This window comes from Dipodomys merriami, unplaced genomic scaffold, assembly GCF_024711535.1.
Source record: "Dipodomys merriami isolate MVZ:Mamm:240054 unplaced genomic scaffold, mDipMer1.0.p SCAF_11, whole genome shotgun sequence".
In the NCBI taxonomy this organism is placed as follows: domain Eukaryota; kingdom Metazoa; phylum Chordata; class Mammalia; order Rodentia; family Heteromyidae; genus Dipodomys; species Dipodomys merriami.
In genome coordinates, this window is record NW_027202382.1 from 49,648,885 (window position 1) to 49,669,630 (window position 20,746).

Genomic DNA, 20,746 nt, shown 5'->3' on the forward strand with positions numbered 1-20,746 from the left:
CGCCCTCTCCCGTTTGCCCGGAGGCCCCGCCCCTCCCCGCCCGGGCGTCCTCGGGCCCCGCCCCCGTGTGCGTCTTCCGGCCCCGCCCCTCCCCGCCCGGGCGTCCTCGGGCCCCGCCCCCGTGTGCGTCTTCCGGCCCCGCCCCGCCCCTCCCCGCCCGGGCGTCCTCGGGCTCCGCCCCCGTGTGCGTCTTCCGGCCCCGCCCCGCCCCTCCCCGCCCGGGCGTCCTTACTCCTCCTCCCCGCTCCTCCCACTCTCTTGGAAGGAAGCACTCTGCGGTCCGGAACCTGTGCGCGGTGCAGGCGGCGTTTCCCGGGGGCCAATTGGCGCGCGGACCGGAGTCGTGAGGGGCGGAAGTGGGCGGGGTGGGCCCGTGAGGAGCCGCTCGGGCGCGCGACGTGGCGGAGCTGGAGGCCGCGGGGGAGCGGAGCGCGGGCGGCCCCCGAGGCCCGGGGGAGCGGGCCGCGGGGGTGTCCGCGGCGTCCGCGGGGGCGCCGGGGGAGCGTGCGGGCGATGGGGCGCCCGGGCGGCCGGCGGCCGGGGCGTCGGCCATGTTCGCGGGGCTGCAGGACCTGGGCGTGGCCAACGGCGAGGACCTGAAGGAGACCCTGACCAACTGCACGGAGCCCCTCAAGGCCATCGAGCAGTTCCAGGTGCGGGGGCGCCCGCGCGCGGCCCCGGGCGTGCGGCCCTGGCCCCTGCACCCCTGCGCCCTGCGGCCCTGACCCCTGCGCCCCTGACCCCTGCGCCCCTGCGGCCCTGACCTCTGCGCCCCTGCGGCCCTGACCTCCGCGCCCCTGCGCCCCTGCGGCCCTGACCCCTGCGCCCCTGACCCCTGCGCCCCTGCGGCCCTGACCTCTGCGCCCCTGCGGCCCTGACCTCCGCGCCCCTGCTCCCCTGCGCCCCTGCGGCCCTGACCCCTGCACCCCTGACCCCTGCGGCCCTGACCTCTGCGCCCCTGCGGCCCTGACCTCTGCTCCCCTGCGCCCCTGCGCCCTACGGCCCTGGCCCCTGCACCCCTGCGCCCTGCGGCCCTGGCCCCTGCACCCCTGCGCCCTGCGGCCCTGGCCCCTGCGCCCCTGCGCCCCTGCCGCCCTGACTCCTGCGCCCCTGCGGCCCTGACCTCTGCGCCCCTGCGCCCCTGCGCCCTGCGGCCCTGACCTCCGCGCCCCTGCGCCCCTGCGCCCTACGGCCCTGGCCCCTGCGCCCCTGCGCCCTACGGCCCTGGCCCCTGCGCCCCTGCACCCCTGCACCCCTGCACCCCTGTGCCCTGCGGCCCTGACCCCTGCGCCCCTGCGGCCCTGACCTCTGCGCCCCTGCGGCCCTGACCTCCGCGCCCCTGCGCCCTACGGCCCTGGCCCCTGCGCCCCTGCGCCCTACGGCCCTGGCCCCTGCGCCCCTGCACCCTGCGCCCCTGCGGCCCTGACCTCCGCGCCCCTGCGCCCCTGCGCCCTACGGCCCTGGCCCCTGCGCCCCTGCGGCCCTGACCTCTGCGCCCCTGCACCCTGCGCCCTGCGGCCCTGTCTCCTGCGCCCTGCGCCCCTGCGCCCTGTGGCCCTGGCCCCTGCGCCCTGTGGCCCTGGCCCCTGCGCCCTGCGCCCCTGCGCCCGCGCGCCGGCCGGGCCGCCCGGGCCGCGGTGGCCAAGGCTGCTGCCCGCGAAACCCACTGACCCCTGCCTCCTCAGACGGAGAACGGCGTCCTCCTGCCCTCCCTGCAGTCAGCCCTGCCCTTCCTGGACCTGCACGGCACGCCGCGCCTCGAGTTCCACCAGTCGGTGTTTGACGAGCTGCGGGACAAACTCCTGGAGCGAGTGTCAGCCATCGCCTCGGAGGGGAAGGCCGACGAAAGGTGAGTTTCCCTCGGCCAGCCGTCCCGGGCCGGGAGGCCTTGCAGCCACTTCGTTTTCCTTTTGACGGTACTGGGTTGTAGTTCAAGGCCTTGCACTTGCTAGACTGGTGCTCAGCCACCCAAAACGCTCCTCCAGCCCTGCCTTTTGCTGCTTGCTGTGGACACGGATCTTCTCGTGTTTTCTGTGTGGGCTGGCTGCTAACCGTGATCTTCCAGGTCGTGGTTTCTCTAGTGACTAGGACCTTAGGTGCCCGGCTGCAACCACCTATTCTCCTGGCAACTGCTGGGCAGTGTCTGTGCTCCCTTTGGGGGCACAGGTCTCTTTGTAGAGGTGGAGCCGTGTGTGCACGTGTTCTGCATACCGAGAGCTGAAAGTTTCCCCAGGTACAAGAAGCTGGAGGATCTTTTAGAGAAGAGCTTTTCTCTGGTCAAGATGCCATCCCTGCAGCCAGTGGTCATGTGCGTCATGAAACACCTGCCCAAGGTGAGCACTGTAGGGCCATCCCTCACAGGGGAGGCTGTGGTGCCTCCATCAAGGTGCTGTGTGGCAAGCATGTCCTCGATTGCTAGAAATCAGACCATGCACCTGGTTTAGGTGGCTGCTTAGTCCTGGGAGGTTTGCTGAGCTTGCCCAAGTGCTGTTCTCTGGGGCCTCCCCAGGCACCATGTGGAAACTGAATCTTTTTTTTTGGTCAGTGGTAGGATTTGGACTCTGTGCCTGGGCTCTTAAACTAAGGCAAGCACTCTACCACTTGAGCCACAGTGCCACTTCCTGTTTTCTGGTGGTTGGTTGATAAGACTGTTACAAACTTTCCTGCCCCGGCTGGCTTCAAACTGTGATCCTCAGATCTCAGCCGCCTGAGTAGCTAGGATTACAGGCATGAGCCTCTGGTGCCTGGATGGAACTGAATCTGAGTTTTTTTGTTGTTGTTGGTCATGGGGCTTGAACTCTGGGTTTGGGCGCCGTCCCTCAGCTCTTCAGCTCAACGCCAGCACTCTGCTACTTGAGCCACAGTGCCACTTCCAATTTTCTGATGTTTTATTGGAGGTAAGAGTCTCATGGAAGTGGCGCCTGTAGCTCAAGTGGTAGAGCGCTTGCCTTGAGCTGAAGAGCTGAGGGACAGCGCCCAAGCCCAGAGTTCAAGCCCCACGACTGACCAAAAAAAAAAAGAGTCTCATGGACTTTTCCTTTTCCTGCCTGGGCTGGCTTTGAACTAAGATCCTCAGATCTCAGTCTCCTGAGTAGCTAGGATTACAGGTGTGAGCCACCAGCATCTGTCTATGAATCTGAGTCTTGAGTTGGTGTGGAGGGCTTTTCTTGGAAGGAGCTCTGTCTTGTCTGTACCTACTGGGGCTTGGGAGGCTGGTGGAGAACGACCCTGTTGGGTGGGGCTGGGTTCTGCGTTGAGGCTGTCTCTGTGTGCAGCTCAGGCTGCTTGGCTTGCCTGGAGGGAGACTTGGAAACACAGGCACCACTTGCAGGAGGATATGGCGTGGGTTCTGTAGGTACCTGAGAAGAAGCTGAAGTTGGTGATGGCAGACAAGGAGCTGTACCGAGCATGTGCTGTGGAGGTGAAGCGGCAGATCTGGCAGGACAATCAGGCACTCTTCGGTGATGAAGTCTCCCCACTCCTGAAGCAGTACATCTTGGAGAAGGAGAGTGCACTCTTCAGCACAGAGCTTTCTGTCCTGCACAACTTCTTCAGCCCCTCTCCCAAGACGAGGCGTCAGGGTGAGGTGAGAGGCTGGGCTTATGGAGGCCAGGGTGGCCCTATTGTGAGTGGTGACAGCAGTGACGCTGGCCTGCTCTCTGCCAGCAGATGTATTGTTGAATCTGTTCCTAAAAGCCTGGGCTTTTCCATGTGGCTGGAAGGAAGGCTGGTTGGTCAGGAGTACTGAAGGACACAAGGACATGGAAAAGCAGCTCCTATCCAGTTAGAACTCCTCCAAGTGGGCTCTTCCCCAACTCCCGGGCTCAAGTATATACCCCTGCCCGTCTTTCACTGTAGGTTGCGCTCAGGCCCTGCTTTTATGTGGATTAGGATCCCTCCTCACACAGTACTGGTGTTCGAGAGGGATGTGTGTCCCTACTGGGACCTGTCACGTGTCCCTTTGGACAACGGTAATCCTCTGGGTTCAGTTTCTTTTATTTTATGTCAATACTGGGGCTTGAACTCAGGACCTGAGTTCAGGCTCTATCTTTGAGCTTTTTTAGCTCAAGGCTAGCACTCTGCTGCTTGAGCCACAGCTCCACTTTTGGCTTTTTAATGGTTAATTGGAGATAAGATTCTCATGGACTTTCCTGCCCAGGCTGGCTTTGAACTATGGTCCTCAGATCTCAGCCTCCTGAGTAGCTAGGATTATAGGTGTGACCCTGCTGGGTTCAGTTCTTGAGGTTTCTGGTTGTTCTATTTCTTTGTATTTTGGCTTCTTTCTCCTAGCTCTTTGGACTTACGGCTTTCTTAGATTTCCTGTTATGTCATGGTATATGAGAGATGTCCAGGGCTGGGAAGGTGGCTCAATGGTGGAGTGCTCACCTAGCCCACATGAAGCCCTGGGTTCGATTCCTCAGCACCACATAAACAGAAAAAGCCGGAGGTGGCATTGTGGACCGAGTGGAAGAGTGCTGGCCTTGAGCAAAAGAAGCTCAGGGATGGTGCCCAGGCCCTGAATCGAGCCCCAGGGTCTGTCTGTATGGCCCAGGCTGGGCTGGGTTCAGCACCTGTCTGGCCCGTCAGGTGGTGCAGAAGCTGACGCAGATGGTGGGGAAGAACGTGAAGTTGTACGACATGGTGCTGCAGTTCCTGCGCACGCTGTTCCTCCGAACCAGGAACGTGCACTACTGTACTCTGCGGGCCGAGCTGCTCATGTCCCTGCATGACCTCGACGTTGGTGACATCTGCTCCGTGGACCCTTGCCACAAGGTAATGCTGCCTGCCCCCTGCCCGCATGCTGCCCCTGACCTGTCTGGTCTGGGATTCTCCCTGGGGCGCTGTAGTCCTGGAATGGTCTGGTTCTCACCCTGCCCTGTTTTCTGTCACTACCCACTGTGTACTGGGTTCACAGGACCTCAGGGAAGGGGCCTCCTCCAGGAGGCTGAGCTAGACACGGCTGTCCTGCTGCCACCTCTGCCGGCCCTGCAGCCCCTCTTCCAGTCCCGTGGGTGGAGGCTGGGCAGCCAACCTGGGCTGTCCCCTCTGCTCTTCTGTCTCTGCCTAGCTGCTTCCTTTCTATCTGGAGCCATCGCTGAGCTCCAGGGTGCTCTGGGAATGTGCTTTTCTGCCCTGCCCTCTCCTCCTCATTGGCATGACTGCCTAGAGACTGTCTTCTTGGTTGGAGTCCTACTGCTCAGCACTGCATTGTCACTCTACCCAGCACCCAGGAGAGAGTGCCTTTTTTTTTTTTTTTTAAAGTTGTGGGGCTTGAACTCGGCCTAGGCGCTGTCCCTGAGCGTTTCACCTCAAAGCGAGTGCTCTATCGCTTGAGCTATAGCACCACTTTCAGTGTCCTAGTGGTTTATTGGAGAGAAGAGTCTCACAGACTTTCCTGCCTGGGCTGGCTTTGAATCCTGATCCTCAGATCGCAGCCTCCTGAGTAGCTAGGATTATACATACATGTGACTCACCGGCACCCGGCTGAGAAGGTGCTTTTTATTTTTTATTTTTTGGCCGGTCGTGGGGCCTGAACTCTGGGCTTGGGCGCTGTCCCTCAGCTCTTCAGCTCAAGGCTAGTGCTCTACCACTTGAGCCCCATAGTACCACTTCTGGCCTTTATGTGGTGCTGAGGAATCGAACCCACGGCCTCATGCATGCCAGGCAAGCACTCCACCACTGAGCCACCTTCCCAGCTCCAAGAAGGTGCTTTTTAGAGAGAACAAATGTGCCTTCTCTGTACACTGCCTAGATTGGCTGCTCCAGGAATGCCCTTTGTCTCCATGAAGGCTTAATGGAGCCTTGTCTGCACTCTGCTCCCTGCATCACTGCAGATGGGCACCAGATTTATTTTTCTTTATCATGTGTTTTCTTTATCATCAGTTGGAAGACAACGGTGGCTTTGGCCCCTCTCAGCTGGGAAGCTTCTTCCTTTTGGCCCTCCTGGCAGAATGACTCCCTGGGTACTCTCCAGCAGCCCCCTGGGGCTGGGCTTGATCTGGATAGGGGCTTGGCCTGTGTTTTTGTCTCTGTACTTGGCTCTATGCGTCTCCTGGCCCCTTGGACAGCAGCTGAGCCTGAGTGATAGAGACTTGCCTCCAGAGGGCTGGGTGGCCTGACTGTGCCTCTTCCCTGCAGTTCACCTGGTGCCTAGATGCCTGCATCCGAGAGCGGTTTGTGGACAGCAAGAGAGCTCGAGAGCTACAGGGATTTCTGGATGGAGTGAAGAAGGGGCAGGAGCAGGTCCTGGGGTGAGGATAGAATAAATAAGAGGAGGGACAGGTCTGCTGCCCCTCTTCAGCAGGCCAGGCCCTTTGTGGCTGACGGGATGGCCTGGCTGTCCCACATGGCTGACCAGGGACAGGACAGCCCGACCATCCTGTGGGGCCAACCAGGCCTGGGACAACCTGGGCCCCACAGAGCCAATCCGGGACAGGACAGTCTGGCTGTCCCATGTGACTGACCAGGGACAGGACAGCGCAGCCACTGTGGCTCACCCGGCTTCCTTCCAGGGACTTGTCCATGATTCTGTGTGACCCCTTTGCCATCAACACACTCTCACTGAGCACTGTCCGGCACCTGCAGGAGCTGGTTAGCCAGGAGACACTGCCTAGGGTAAGTGCAGATGTGGCCAGTGGCTGTGCACACTTCCCAATTGCGAAGTTATGTTTTCCTTTGGGTGTTGGAACACGGATACCCGTGGTCGGGGTCCTGGGGTCCATGGACACCTGTGATCGGGGTCCTGGAGTCATCGTCACAGGCAGCAAACACCAATTGCCTGTCATATGGGACCAGAGATGACACAACCCCAGTGAGTTCCACTGAGGCCTCTATTTCCCTACAGGACAGCCCTGACCTCCTTCTGCTACTTAGATTGCTGGCGCTGGGACAAGGGGCATGGGACTTGATTGACAGCCAAGTCTTCAAGGAGCCCAAGATGGTATGTGGTCTAGTTCCTGCATTTCTGTTTTTGTGAGGGGTGATAACCTGGTCCCTCTGGTCCCAAAGTGCCTCCTGGAGTCTTCTGGCAGAACACCTGCCAGGCATGTCTGGGCAGACTGGCCCCTGATGCTGGGTACTACGGGGACGGGCCCAGAGGGGCTGTGTGAACAGTCATGAGCATGCCAGACTGGGGCCTTCAAGAACAGAACACTTGGGACTGGGAAGGTGGCTCAGTGGTAGAGCACCTGCCTTGCATGCATGAGGCCCTGGGTTCGATTCCTCAGCACCACATAAAGAGAAAAAGCTGGAAGTGGTGCTGTGACTCAAGTGGTAGAGCACTAGCCTTGAGCATAGAGAGGCTCAGGGACAGTGCCCAGGCCCTGAGTTTCAAGCTCCAAGACCAGCAAAAAGAAAAGAAAAGCAAAAACGGAACGGAACACTGGGCCGGGGTCTTGGGATGTGGGAAGGAACCAGGGAACTAGCAAGAAGGAGATCTGAACACCCAGGAAGGCGTGGGGGTGGTCTGTGGTGTAAGTGGGGTGGCACCCACACCAGGCAGGGCCTGCAGGTGTGGGCCTGCCGGGCTCGGGTCCCCTCCCTTCACTGGGCAGAGGGCCTGCAGGTCAGAGGGCATGCAGGGCAGAGGGCATACAGATCAGAGGGCATGCAGGGCAGAGGGCATGCAGGGCAGAGGGCATGCAGGGCAGAGGGCCTGCAGGTGTGGGCCTGCAGGTCAGAGGGCATGCAGGGCAGAGGGCATGCAGATCAGAGGGCATGCAGATCAGAGGGCATGCAGGGCAGAGGGCATGCAGGGCAGAGGGCATGCAGGTCAGAGGGCATACAGATCAGAGGGCATGCAGGTCAGAGGGCATGCAGGTCAGAGGGCATGCAGGGCAGAGGGCATGCAGGGCAGAGGGCATGCAGATCAGAGGGCATGCAGGGCAGAGGGCATGCAGGGCAGAGGGCATGCAGGGCAGAGGGCATGCAGGGCAGAGGGCCTGCAGGGCAGAGGGCCTGCAGGGCAGAGGGCATGCAGGGCAGAGGGCCTGCAGGGCAGAGGGCCTGCAGGGCAGAGGGCCTGCAGGGCAGAGGGCATGCAGGTCAGAGGGCCTGCAGGTCAGAGGGCCTGCAGGTGTGGGCCTGCTGGGTTCAAGTTCCCACCCCCCCTTTCAGGAAGCTGAGCTCATCACACAGTTCCTGCCCATGCTCATGTCCTTTGTGGTGGATGACTATACCTTCAATGTGGACCAGAAGTTGCCAGCTGAGGAGAAAGCCCCAGTCACATACCCCAACACACTTCCCGAAAGTTTCACCAAGTAGGACTGGCAGCTATTGGGATGGGGCCAGGGAGGAAGCAGGGTGCTGTTGGGTGCGGCTGACCACAGGGCTCTGGTGGCCTTGAGCACAGGTTTCTGCAGGAACAGCGCATGGCCTGTGAAGTGGGGTTGTACTATGTCCTGCACATCACCAAGCAGAGGAACAAGAACGCGCTCCTTCGCCTGCTCCCGGGGCTTGGTGAGTTCTGACAGCCAGCTTACTTGCCACAGCTGCTGTCGTCCAGTAGAGGGCTCCCAGGCCCCAGGGCTGCTGGGCACTGTCTGCTCTCATCTTCTCCAGACAACTTTGTAGACACTTTATGAGGGGCTTCGCTCTGAAACACAGAACTGTGTTGCTACAGAAGCTGCTTTTCCCAAAGGGGGGATAGGTATATAAGCTCAAGCCACTGAGGAACCCACCTCAGGCAGTGAGTGACAGGCCCACAGACCACTGAGGAACCCACCCCCAGCAGTAACATTTTCCCCTAGGATCATGAGGGTTGGGGTGGGGTTGTCACACCAGGATGAAGAGGAAGGGGTCTGGGTAGCTACTTCTAGAGTAAACCTACAGGAAGTGGCGCTGTGGCTCAAGTGGTTGAGCACTCGCCTAGTTCATGTAAAGCTCTGAGCTCCACTCTGGCATCCCAAGAGGAAAAACAGGTAAATCTTCAGGTCCCGTTGTAGGGGTGGCCTGGAACATCCCAGGTCTGCATGGTGGCAGGGGTGGCCTCTAGCATCCCATGTCTGTGTGGTGACGGATTCTAGCGTTGCATGTCTGCATGGTGACGGGTGGCCTTTAGCATTGCACGTCTATGTGGTAGCAGGGGTGGTCTCTAGCATTGCATATCTGCATGGTGGTGGGTGGCCTCTAGCATCCTATGTCTGGTGACAGGTGCCCTCTAGCATCGCATGTCTGCGTGGTGACGGGTGGCCTCTAGCATCCCATGTCTGAGTGATGACGGACTCTTCTCTGCAGACTCAGGCCCTCCCTGTCAAGTGTTGAGGTTCCTGCAGAAGGGTCATACTCATTTCTTGGTCTGTGTGTTTGTCAGTCACTGGTGTCTTTTCCCTTTTCTGTGTGGAAGATCATGTCCAGGTTTTTTTTTTTTTTTTTGGGTCCGGTCGTGGGGCCTGAACTCTGGGCCTGGGTGCTATCCCTCAGCTTTTCAGCTCAAGGCCAGCACTCTACCACTTGAGCCACAGCGCCACTTCCGGCTTTTTTCTTTTTTCTTATGTGGTGCTGAGGAATTGAACCCAGGGCCTCATGCATGCAAGGCAAGCGCTCTACCACTGAGCCACCTTCCCAGCCCGTCCAGTTTTGTTTATATGAAGTTGCCACCTGACTTGTGCAGTCTGGGCCTGGTTTCCTCTGGAACTAGTTGCCACAGAGTTATAACTTAACTCAGACTCAGGCGGTTCTGGGGCTGAGAGGGGGCTGAGCCCGAGACTCAGATCAAGTGTTGCAGGGTTGACTCCTGCAGACTTGGGAGAACCTGCTTTGTACCCTTCCCAGCACCTGAGACATCAGGACATTCTGGGGTCTTCAGGTTGCTGGCCCTGGGGGCTGTTTGTTTTTTCTGAGACTTCCAGGAAGGGTTGTAAACAGTTCTAGTTTGCTGAGTCCTCTGCATTTCTGTCCCTCATCTAGTGTGGGGTTAGAAACAGGCAGTATGGCTTGTCCTTTCTCAGACAGTGTGGTTGAGCAAGTTCTTGTTCCTGCATTGTATGGGTGGGTTCTCATCATATGAGGTCCTGGATTCAGTTCCCATACCTCCACCAAAACCAAAAAAGAAGGACTATCCAGGCTGTATAGAACTGTTTAATTTTGAATAGTTGGAGAAGTTGGGCATGGTGTGGCGAAGCCGTTGCCGGCTTCTTGGGACTGCTGTCAGCCTAGGCTTGACATGCTGCCACTGAAGGCTCAGTGTGTCACTACAGAGGAAACCCCCCACCAGAGCCAGCCACTGGTGGCTCACGCCTGTCTGTAATCCTAGCTACTGAAGAGACTGAGAGCTGAGGATCAAGCTTTGAAAGCAGCCCAGGCAGGAAAGTCTGTGAGATTCTTATCTCTAGTTAACCACCAAAAAGTTGGTAATGGAGCTGTGGCTTCAGTGGTGGAGTGCTAGTCTTGTGCTAAAAATTTAGCTCAGGGACAGTGTCTAGTCCTGAGTTCAAGCCCCAGGACAGGAACAACAAAAAAAAAAAGGTAGAACTAAAGGCATGGCTCAAGGGGTAGAGTGCCATCCGTGAATGGGAGAGCGCATCCATGAATGGAAAAAGCCAGTAAGAGTGCATAGCACAAAAACAAAACAACAACGAAGACTGGCAAACCTGTCTGCATCTATCCTCTCCTGAGCCTGGCCTGGTGCTGGGTGTCCATCCTTAGGCCCAGCACATCGCCATGCCATTTGCTCCCAGAAAGCACTGGGCCTTTTTTTTTTTTTTTGGGTCCGGTTGTGGGGCCTGAACTCTGGGCCTGGGCACTGTCCCTCAGCTTTTCAGCTCAAGGCCAGCGCCACTTCCGGCTTTTTTTCTTTTTGCTTATGTGATGCTGGGGAATCGAACCCAGGGCCTCATGCGTGCAAGGCAAGCGCTCTACCACTGAGCCACCTTCCCAGCCCTTGCGCCACTGACTGTGAACATAGTTCATCCACAGTTATTTGTCTGTCTGTCCGGCTCGGTGTCAGTAGTTTGGAGGCATTTCTTGGGTCTCTTCCCCAGGAGCCATCTGCTCCGGGGCTGGGAGCACCCTCTCTGAGCTGCACGGCTTTCCTTTATTTTTCTGTAGGTTTTCTCTGCGGAGACCAGTTCAGATAGACCTCTACTCCTGCCCGCCAGCCACTGGGCACAGCATTCAGCAGGGCCCTGCTTGCCTTTCTGTCCTCATTCCCCAACTGTGACCTATTCCCCTGCCAGGGCCACAGCCCTTCCCCCTACACCAGACTAGTGCAGACCCCTCTGAGGTCCCCAGATGGAGGGTCCTGAGGGGAGAGGTCAGGGTGTGTACGTGGTGCCAAGCTGTGCCACCCTGCTGTGTTTATAGTGGAGACGTTCGGTGACCTGGCCTTCAGCGACATCTTCCTCCACCTGCTCACAGGAAGCTTGGTGCTGCTGGCGGACGAGTTTGCTCTAGAAGATTTCTGCAGCAGCCTCTTCGACGGCTTCTTCCTCACTGCCTCGCCCAGGTAGGCGGCACAGCCGCTCAGGGCTTCAGTTTCTTTCGCACGGCAGCCTGGCAGGTGGCTGGGCCTGTGCTGTGATGAGGGCCCTGGGTGGGTCTGGTGGGTTTGGGGCCCGCTCTCTGCCAGCGGGGAGCGAGGAGTTCTTCAGAGCAAGGGTGTGAGCGCTGGCCGTGCCGTCAGCAGGGACAGCAGATGGGTGGCAGTCCGGGGCCTGCAGCCCCTGGCTCCTCCACACCAGCTTGCCTTTCAGGAAGGAGAACGTGCACCGGCATGCACTGCGCCTCCTCCTCCACCTGCACCCCAGGGTGGCCCCAGCCAAGATGGAGGCCTTGCAGAAGGCCCTGGAACCCACAGGCCAGGTAGGTGCCCCCGCCCCTTGCAGGTGCCGGGCAGGTCCAGCCCCAGGCAGCTGTCGGTGCGCGTTGCTTCTCGCTCAGAGTCTGGCCTTGCCTCTGAGAGTGGGCCCTGTGCCCCTGGTGCTCATGCGCTGCTTGTGGATGATTTGCCGGCAGAGCGGGGAGGCTGTGAAGGAGCTCTACTCCCAGCTCGGTGAGAAGCTGGAGCAGTTGGACCAGCGGAGACCCAGCCCTGCCCAGGCCACAGAGACGCCCGCGCTGGAGCTGCCGCTCCCCAGTGTGCCCACCACGGCCGCCCTCTGAGGCTTTGTGGGCTGCTTGCTCGTGGGCCCTTCTGGGAGGAGGCCCTGGTGTGTCAGGTCTGGGTACGGAGGAGCGAGGGTGGTGGGGGGCAGGGTGCTCCCTGTGCTGCTTGGCCTGCTGGAGCCGGTCCTCGGCCGACCCTCGGGGGAGCAGTGGGACCCCCAGCTAAGCCTTTAGTGGGAAGCTTGCTAGCGCATGCCCGCACGGCAGGTTTTCACAGCACTGGCAGAAATGGGCACGGGGTGAAGTTAGGAGCAAGCCGAGGGGGAGAACAGGGCCAGCCGACCTGACCTGACCTGCAAGGCTGGGGGGGCAGAGGAAGCAATGGCCATGTTGGCCAAAGCAGGGGTTCGCTGGTCTGCAGTCTGCGGCATGCGCTTCTCCTCCATGGAGGCCAAGAGGACAGGCCTGGAGGGACAGAGGCCACAGGTGCTTCTGACCAAAACTCTAGGACAGAGCCAGGCCCCTCCTCTTGGCATGCCCAACAGGGAGCGCCGCCTCTGGCTGCACCTCTGTGACCCTTGTTAGGGACAGCAGGTGTACCCAGAGGTTTGTTTCATGTAAATAAAAGCAATTTTGGTATGTCTGTGGTGAGTTGTTTGCGCGCTTTGTGTATGTGCTTGTGTGTGTGCTTGTTCTAAGGCTGGGCAGCTCTGGAGGTCAGTGCAGGCCTGGAGCGTTGGTGCTTCTGCTTCTGTGAGCCACAGCTCTGGACTGCTGGCCTCATCCAGCCACCCCAGCCCTGGGCAGTCCAGTCTGCTGCTGTCCAGGATGGGACTCCTCTGGGCCTCAAAGGGTGCTTGGTGGTCTCAGACAGACCAGTTATTGGTTTCTGGGTCCAGAAACCAAGCCTTTCGGTCCTTTAGCAGACGTGAAGCCCTGGGAGGGGCCAAGGACCAGTGCAGGGCCAGGCTGGAGTTACTCTAGTGAATGAGACTACACAGCCAGGCAGTAGCTCAATTGTCCCAAGTAGTTTAGGAGAGGCCCACTTGGCTTGGGCCAAGGATGAGCAGGGTCAGCCCCAAGTCTGCCTGTCGGTAGTGGGGTGAGGTGGGTGAGAGTTCCCACTCTCTGCTTGTCTGTGGGACCTGGGCCTTCACAGCCCTGGCAGCCATCAGCAGCAGGCCAGAGTGGGCAGCTGGGCTCTGGCAGCCCTCAGAAAATGGGACATGAGGAGAGGGGGGACGGGCCATCCTGTGCCTGTGGCCAGTAGCACCCCATACTGGGTGAGCTGTGAAGATGCCCAGGCCCAGGGCACAGTTGGCAATAGCCTTTTTGCTGGCAGAGGTTTGGGTTGGCGTAGGACATCCCATGGCAAGAGTTATGTAGGCAAGCCGGGCACTGGTGGCTCACGCCTGTAACCCTAGCTACTCAGAAGGCTAAGATCTGAGGATCACAGTTTGAAGCCAGCCTGAGCAGGAAAGCGCCCTTAAGACTCCCAAATCACCACCAGAAATCCAGAAGTGTTGGTATGGCTCAAGTGGTAGAGCGCTCGCCTTGAGCTGAAGAGTGCAGGGACAGCGCCCAGGCCCAGTTCAAGCCCATGATGGACAATAAGTAAATAAAGAGATGAGTAGGAGTCTGCTGCTGTGTGCTCTGCTCTGTCACTCGCTGAAAAGCTGCTGTTGCTGGGTCGTGGGGCCCAGCCTGAGTCCTCAGTGCTCTCCAGAGCACCAGGTCTAGACTACGGCTGATTAGGTTCATGCCTTCTTAGTACCTCAAATGGGAACCAGATGCAACACAAGTCCTTGGGGCTGCTCATACCACATCAGACCGCAGCTAGGCCAGCAGGGTTTACAGGAGGTCCCAGGCACAGAGGGAGGCTGGGGCCGCCCTGCAGAGGGGGGACCAGCAGGGACTGGCATGCTTGTCACTTCTGTTTCTATATGGCAGGGCTTTAACTCTGGCTTTTTTTCTGCCCACAGCCCACTCCACCACTTGAACCATGCCTCCAGTTCTGGCTTTTTGGTGGTTAATTGGAGCTCAAATCTTACAAATGTTCCTGCACAGATTGGTTTTGATGTGAGAACTCAGATCTCAGCCTCCAGAGTAGTTAGGATTACAGATGTAAGCTGTCAGCATTTGTCTTCCTTAGCTCTTTTGCTCAAGGCTGGTGCTCTACTAGTTGAGCCATGCCTCAAGCATTTTGCTAGTAAATTGGAGATAAAGGCCCTCCCTGGGGGAGGGCCTGGGAATGTGGCTTAGTGGTAGTGCTTGCCTAGTAGTCATGAGACCCTAAGTTCAATTCCTTGGTACCACATAAAACACACTAATTAAAAAAATTACTTGAGCCCGGTGCTGGTGGCTCACGTCTGTAATCCTAGCTACTCAGGAGGCTGAGATCTGAGAATCATGGTTCAGAGCCAGCCCGGGCAGGAAGGTCCATGAAACTCTTTTTTTTTTTTTTTGTCGGTCGTGGGGCTTGAACTCTGGGCCTGGGTGCTGTCCCTCAGCTCTTCAGCTCAAGGCGAGCACTCTACCACTTGAGCTACAGCGCCACTTCCGGTTTTCTGGTGGTTTATTGGAGATAGGAGTCTCACGGTCTCTCCTGCCTGGGCTGGCTTTGAACCGCGATCCTCAGATCTCAGCCTCCTGAGTAGCTAGGATTACAGGCGTGAGCCACCAGCGCCCGGCAGGTCCATGAAACTCTTATCTCCAATAAACCACCAGATAATCGGAAGTGGCGCCGTGGCTCAAGTGGTAGAGTGCTAGCCTTGAGCTGAAGAGCTGAGGAACAGCGCCCAGGCCCAGAGTTCAAGCCCCACAACTGACCAAAAAAAAAAAAAATTACCTGATTTGTCTGCCAGGGCTGGTCTTGAACCACAATCTGTGAGAACCTAAGGGGCAGGAAGTCCCGCCTGTGGGCCACGGGATATAGAGCCGAGGATTGCAGGGTGGAGATGGAGGGGGAAGGAACACTGTAAGACATGGCCAGTGGCATAGCTCCGGGAATGGAGCAGTGCCCGGGAGGCGGCAGGGAGGTCCGGAAGGCCTGGGCTAGCCTGAGAGGCCCTCACAGGGCTAAGAGGTCTATGGAGATGGGAGAGGCCTGGGAGAGCAGAGCGGCCTGCAGATCCGAGAGGCTTGTGGGAAGGAGGCCCCTTTGGAGGTTGCAGCTGCTCCTAGTTCTGAGGTAACCCAAGACAGGGTTGCAGACCAACTAATGAAACTCCTTTGCCCCCTTTAACCGTTCCTCTGTGGATTTGCTTGCTCACTAGCTTGCTTGCTCAGGTCCTCTGATTTCAGCTATCTGAGTAGCTAGAATTGCAGACTTGTGCTCCCAGTTCTGGGCCTGCTTGCTTTGAAAGAGTGGAGATAGGGTATTGAGAATGACCTGGTGGAGCCAGACAAGGCTGGGGTCGCTGGCACGTTGCTGAGCTGAGGCCATGCTTGCAAAGGAGGGCTGGTGGAAGGTGCTGGTGTCCTCTGGCTCCTGCTTGCTTGGGATGAGGCAGGGGTGGGCCGAGGGGCAAGCACAGCAAAGGATTAGGCCCTAGGAGGGCAGCGGCCTGGTGAGTCCACTGGGCAGTGAGGGACTCCTCAGGTTGGTGGCAGTGATCCCTGTGGCTGTGCTCCAGCAGCTCACGAGTGGGCCTGGGCTGGGAAGCCCTGGGTTTGATTCCTCAGCACCACATTAACAGAAAAAGCCCAAAGTGGTGCTGTGACTCAGGTGGTAGAGTGCTAGCCTTGAGCACAGAGAGGCTCAGGGACAGCGCCCAGGCCCTGAGTTCAGGCTCCAGGACTGGCAAAAAATAAAAAATAAAGAGTGGGCCGTGTGGCAAGGTCCTGTTAAGGTCTGCAACACAACTTCCAGCACACCGGGGGCTATGTGGGTCTGAGGCCTCCGAGCCGGTCTTCCAGATCTTGGCCCCAAGTTCTTTCTAAACTTGCTCCTCAGGTCCCTGCCAGTGGGTGCTCTCCCCAGCTGTAGGACAGTCCTGGAGCAGCAGGCTGACAGGAAGGGGAGAGGCTGGGGGAGGGCTGCCCTAGGGGCCGCCCCGGGCCAGGCCAGGGTTCGGGGGCAGAGCCGCGCGGCCCAGCGAGCTGGGGCTGACCGGCCAGGCCCCCTCCACTGGGCCTCCGTCCGCCCCCGCCCGGCCCCCGTCCCGCCCTGCCTCTCCCCTGACTCACTTCCTCTGCGTCGAAGCGGAAACTCCCGGGCTGGCTCCGCTCCGGTCCCGCGGCCTGCAGGTGAGGCCGCCGTCCCGGCCTCGGCGGCGGGAGGCCCTGGCCCGCCCGCCTCACCCCCGCGCGCCGCCCGAGCGCGGCGGAGCTGCAGGTAGGGTGGCCCGGTCCCGGGTTCGAGGCCAGCCTCCTCGCCCGGGCTCCGGCCTTTCCCGCCCCCTTTCTGCCCATTTCCCACCCTGTCCCGCGGGGGCCCCCGCCCCGTGGTGGGCGTGGAGGCTGCGGGGCCCCGGCAGCGCACTGCTTCCTGCGGACCTCCAGCTCCGGGCCCCGAGCGCGTGGACACGCCGCCCGCCGCCTCCACGCGGCGGCCCCCGACGGCCCCCGGCTCGGGCGCTGGTGCGGCCGGGCCCTCGGCCGGGGTCCGCCGCCTGCTCCAGGAAGCCGGCGGCCGCCCGATAACGCGCCCGCCCCCTCCCCCCGCCGCTTCCCCTGGGCCCGGCCGGAAGATTTGCATTGCGGCCGGGCTTCCTGGTCGTCCGGGCCGGGCAGGCGGGGCTCGCTCGCTCCCGCGGGGCGCGGTCCCGTAGGTTCGGGAGGGCCGCGGCGGGGTCCGGGGACCGAGCTTCTCCTCTTGCTGTCGTAGGGCGGGATCTGAGCGCCGAGGGCTCCTGCGCCATGGACCGCGCCCCGCCGGCCCCGGACCCCGCGGCCCCCCGCGCCCGCGGCCCCGCCGTGCTGGCGCCGGTGCGCGCCGTGCTCCGCCTGCGCCGCCGGGTGCGCGTCCTGCGCAAGCGGCGCCTCCAGGGACCCGGGCCGGCCGGGCCGGGCGGTAGTCCCGGCGCTGCGCGCACCGAGCCCCGGTTCTTCACCTTCGACGGCCCGGCGGAGCCGCCTCCCCGGGCCCCGCGCAGGAGGCGCCGGCGCAGCCGCCTGGTGCTCTACCCCGAGGCCTCCCGCAAGCCCCGGCCGCGCGCCGAGCGCCGGAGCCGCGCACAGCGCTGCCTGTGGCTGCTGGTGGCCATCGTGGGCTTCCAGGTGCTCAACGCCATCGAGAACCTCGACGACAACGCGCTGCGCTACGACCTGGACGGGCTGGAGAAAGCGCTGCGGGGCGCCGTGCTCGGCCAGCCGGCCGCCGTGAGCCGCGTCGTGGCGCTGCTGCGGGACTACCTGGCCACGCACGCGCACGGCCGCCCGCTCCTGCTGGCGCTGCTCGGGCCCCGCGGCGTGGGCAAGAGCCTGGCGGGCCGCCTGCTGGCGCGCCACTTCCGCGCCGTGCCCGGCGGGGCGCCCGTCCTGCTGTACCACGCGCGCCACCACTGCCCCGAGCCGCGCGCCGCGCCGCGCTGCCGCCGGGACCTGGCGCGCCGCGTGTCCGACGTGGTGGCGCGGGCCGAGGCCGCCGAGAAGACGCCGCTCCTGGTGCTGGACGAGGCCGAGCTGCTGCCGCCTGCGCTGCTGGACGAGCTGCACGGCCTCCTGCAGCCGCAGCGCCCGCACCGCTTCCGCAACGCCATCTACGTGCTGCTCAGCGGCGCCGGCGGGGCGGAGATCACGCGGTTCGTGCTGCACCAGGCCTCTCGCGCCCCGCACAACGCCTCCCGCTCGCCGCCGGGCCTGGACGCCGCGGCCGCCGCGCGGGCCGAGGAGGAGCTGCGCGCCCGGCTCCGCGCGCTCCTGGCCCGGGAGCACCCGTTGTGGCAGACCGCGGCCATCGTGCCCTTCGTGCTGCTGGACAAGCAGGACGTGATCGGCTGCTTCCAGGACGAGATGGCCGGGGAGGGCTTCTTCCCGGACCGGGCCCGCGCCGAGCGCCTGGCCGCGCAGCTCAGCTACTACCGCGTGGCCGGCCGTGAGTTCGCGGTCACGGGCTGCAAGCAGGTGGTGGCCGCCGTGAACCTGCTGTAGCCCGGGCCCTGGCTTCTGGGTCGGCGGCGGAAGCGGGAAAGGAGGCCGGGGCTGGTCCAACCCGGCGCCACCTAGGGGCCCATGGCGGGTCCGGAGCCCCCAAGCGTGCAGAGGGGAGACTCGGGTGACGGCAGGGGATTCCGGCGGGCCCCTCGCCTCCAAGTCCCCGCCTCGGCCACGAACCTGCTGCAGGGCCCTGACGCCGTGCAGAGCTGCCTTGGAGCCGGCTGTCCAAGGGTGGGGCTTGGCTTCCAGCGCGGGGACCCCCGGCCCGCCACCGGGTCCCTTCTGGGCCACTGTCTGTGAGGGCGGCGCCCGCCGGTGTTTTCAGGAGCCCGGGTGGGCGTGGCCGGCGGGTGGGCAGGGCGGGCGGGGTGGGCGTGGCCGGCGGGGTGGGCGTGGCCGCCCGGGGTAGAGGGAGGCGCCCGGCGCCGCTTCCTGGGCGGGCCGCGAGACGACTCCTCCGAGACGGGCTTCTCCGTGCCCCTGGCCGCCCTTGCCAAAGTCTTCCCGGCGCCTCCGCGGGCGGGCCGGCTCCGCTCTCACTCTCGCTCTCCCGGGCCGCGGAGAATCTGCGGACTCAGGGCCCCTTGGCCGCTGGGGTCTCAGTGTTGTCGCCAGGCGGCGGCGCCCGACCCCTCACGGGCCTCGGCTGGTGGTCGAGAGACCGTGGGCCGCGGGTGGAGCCCGGGGTCAGTGCCTCGGAGGGCCCGCCCAGGTCCTGCCCGGGCGACTCCTCCCTGCCCGGCCCACCCCTCCTTGCCCGCCGACCCCTCCGCCCTAGCGGCCTCTAAAGTGCGGAAGACGGGCCGGGCAGTGCGGGCGAGGGGCTGAGGCTGGGGGCTCCCGAGCCCCGCGAGGGGAGGGTCTGAGGGGCCCCGGGCTCTCGCCCCGCCGCGCCCCCGCCCCGCCCCCACCCCGCCGCGCCCCCGCCCCGCCCCCACCCCACCAAGCCCCCGCCACGCCCCCACCCCACCAAGCCCCCGCCACGCCCCGCCATGTCCCCGCCCCGCCGCGCCCCCACCCCGCCCCCACCCCACCAAGCCCCCGCCCCGCCCCCACCCCACCAAGCCCCCCCCGCCACGCCCCGCCATGTCCCCGCCACGCCGCGCCCCCACCCCGCCCCCACCCCACCAAGCCCCCGCCACGCCCCCACCCCACCAAGCCCCCGCCACGCCCCGCCATGTCCCCGCCGCGCCCCCGCCCCGCCCCGCAGACCCGCCAGCGTGGGAGGAGCCCTTATTTATTCTGCGTTGACCCGGGGCCCAGCCCCGCTTGTGAATAAACCTGCCCGCCGCGCTGCGCGGCTACGCCTCCGTGGGCTTTTTGTCTGCTTGGCCTGGCAGCGCCGAGAAAGGCCTGCCGGGTCGTCCCCTCCAGCGGTGGACCCCTCAGTTTCCCTCCAGGCCTCCAATTTCAAAGGCGCCACGAATCAGGTATTTTTGGTAAACCGACATAGGACCAGGGGCCACGTGAACTTCGCAGCTCACCGGGCACTGTGGCGCTTGCCTGCAATCCAGGAGGTGGAGATCAGGAAGGTCTTGGGTTCAAGGCCTGGCAGAACGTTCTGGAGACCCTATCTCAACCAATAGCAGATGCAGAATTTCACACCTGTCCTCCCAAGCTACTCGGGAAGTGTGAACAGCCAGAGTATAAACTGGAGATCCTATTTAAAAAATAACTAAGGCGGGCTGGGAAGGTGGCTCAGTGGTAGAGCGCTTGCCTTGCATGCATGAGGCCCTGGATTCGATTCCTCAGCACCACATAAGCAAACAGAAAAAAGCCGGAAGTAGCACTGTGGCTCAAGTGGTAGAGCGCTAGCCTTGAGCTGAGGGACAGTGCCCAGGCCCAGAGTTCAGGCCCCACAGCCAGACCCAAAAAAATTAAAAAAAAAACTAAGGCCAGAGGTATGGTCCAAGTGGTACAGCATCTGCTTAATGATCATGAGGGCTCAAAATCCAAGGTTCCAATGTGGCTAGTATGCCTATGTATATGTTTTTCTTTTTTCCTTCCTTCCCTTTCTCTGGCAGGGATAAACCCTGGGGATGCTGGGCACTGGAGGCTCACACCTATATTCCCAGCTCCTCAGAGGCTGGGGTCAGAGGCTGCAGTAGAGTCAGCCCAGGCAGAAAGAGCTTCAAAATACCTAACAAAAACCCGGGTTGGATGTATGGCTCACTTGGTAGAGCACCAGCTACGCAAGCAAACCCTGCAAACTTGAGGTCCTGAGTTTAAACTCTACTATTGCCTCTCCCATCCAAAAAAAGGGAAGAGGGGCTGGGAAGGTGGCTCAGTGGTAGAGTGCTCACCTTGCACATATGAAGCCCTGGGTTCAGTTCCTCAGCACCACATAGAAAAAGCTGGAAGTGGCGCTGTGACTCAAGTGGTAGAGTGCTAGCCTTGAGCAAAAGCTCAAGGGCAGTGCCCAGTCCTTGAGTCCAAGCCCCAGAACTGACAAGGAAAAAAAAAAAAAAAGGAAGAAAAGAAATAAAATTGTGTTTTGTGTTCAAAGCCCCAGAACTAGGGCTTGAACTCAGGGCTTGGACACTGTCCCTGAGCTTCTTTTGCTCAAGGCTAGCTCTACCAACTTGAGCCACAGTGCCTTCTTCTA

At 61.5% G+C, this 20,746-nt stretch overlaps 2 protein-coding genes and 1 non-coding gene across 3 annotated transcripts; 2 read left to right on the top strand and 1 right to left on the bottom strand.

The window, feature by feature from the left end:
- Positions 1 to 490: 490 nt before the first annotated feature.
- Positions 491 to 12,681, top strand: Nelfb (negative elongation factor complex member B). The gene is made up of 13 exons (XM_070015163.1): positions 491 to 653; positions 1,686 to 1,849; positions 2,234 to 2,333; positions 3,356 to 3,586; positions 4,588 to 4,773; positions 6,139 to 6,251; positions 6,513 to 6,615; positions 6,845 to 6,940; positions 8,116 to 8,258; positions 8,351 to 8,457; positions 11,302 to 11,443; positions 11,691 to 11,799; positions 11,953 to 12,681. The coding sequence occupies exons 1-13, from the start codon at positions 552 to 554 to the stop codon at positions 12,097 to 12,099; spliced, it is 1,743 nt and encodes a 580-aa protein (XP_069871264.1). The 5' UTR covers positions 491 to 551; the 3' UTR covers positions 12,100 to 12,681.
- On the bottom strand, positions 10,801 to 10,870 carry Trnaa-ugc (transfer RNA alanine (anticodon UGC)). Its single transcript has one exon. It is a non-coding gene; the product is annotated as a tRNA-Ala (tRNA).
- A 3,420-nt stretch (positions 12,682 to 16,101) lies between the features above and the next one.
- Tor4a (torsin family 4 member A) lies at positions 16,102 to 19,451 on the top strand. Its single transcript, XM_070015164.1, has 2 exons — positions 16,102 to 16,378; positions 16,871 to 19,451. The coding sequence occupies exon 2, from the start codon at positions 16,903 to 16,905 to the stop codon at positions 18,133 to 18,135; it is 1,233 nt and encodes a 410-aa protein (XP_069871265.1). The 5' UTR covers positions 16,102 to 16,378; positions 16,871 to 16,902; the 3' UTR covers positions 18,136 to 19,451.
- Positions 19,452 to 20,746: the final 1,295 nt, after the last annotated feature.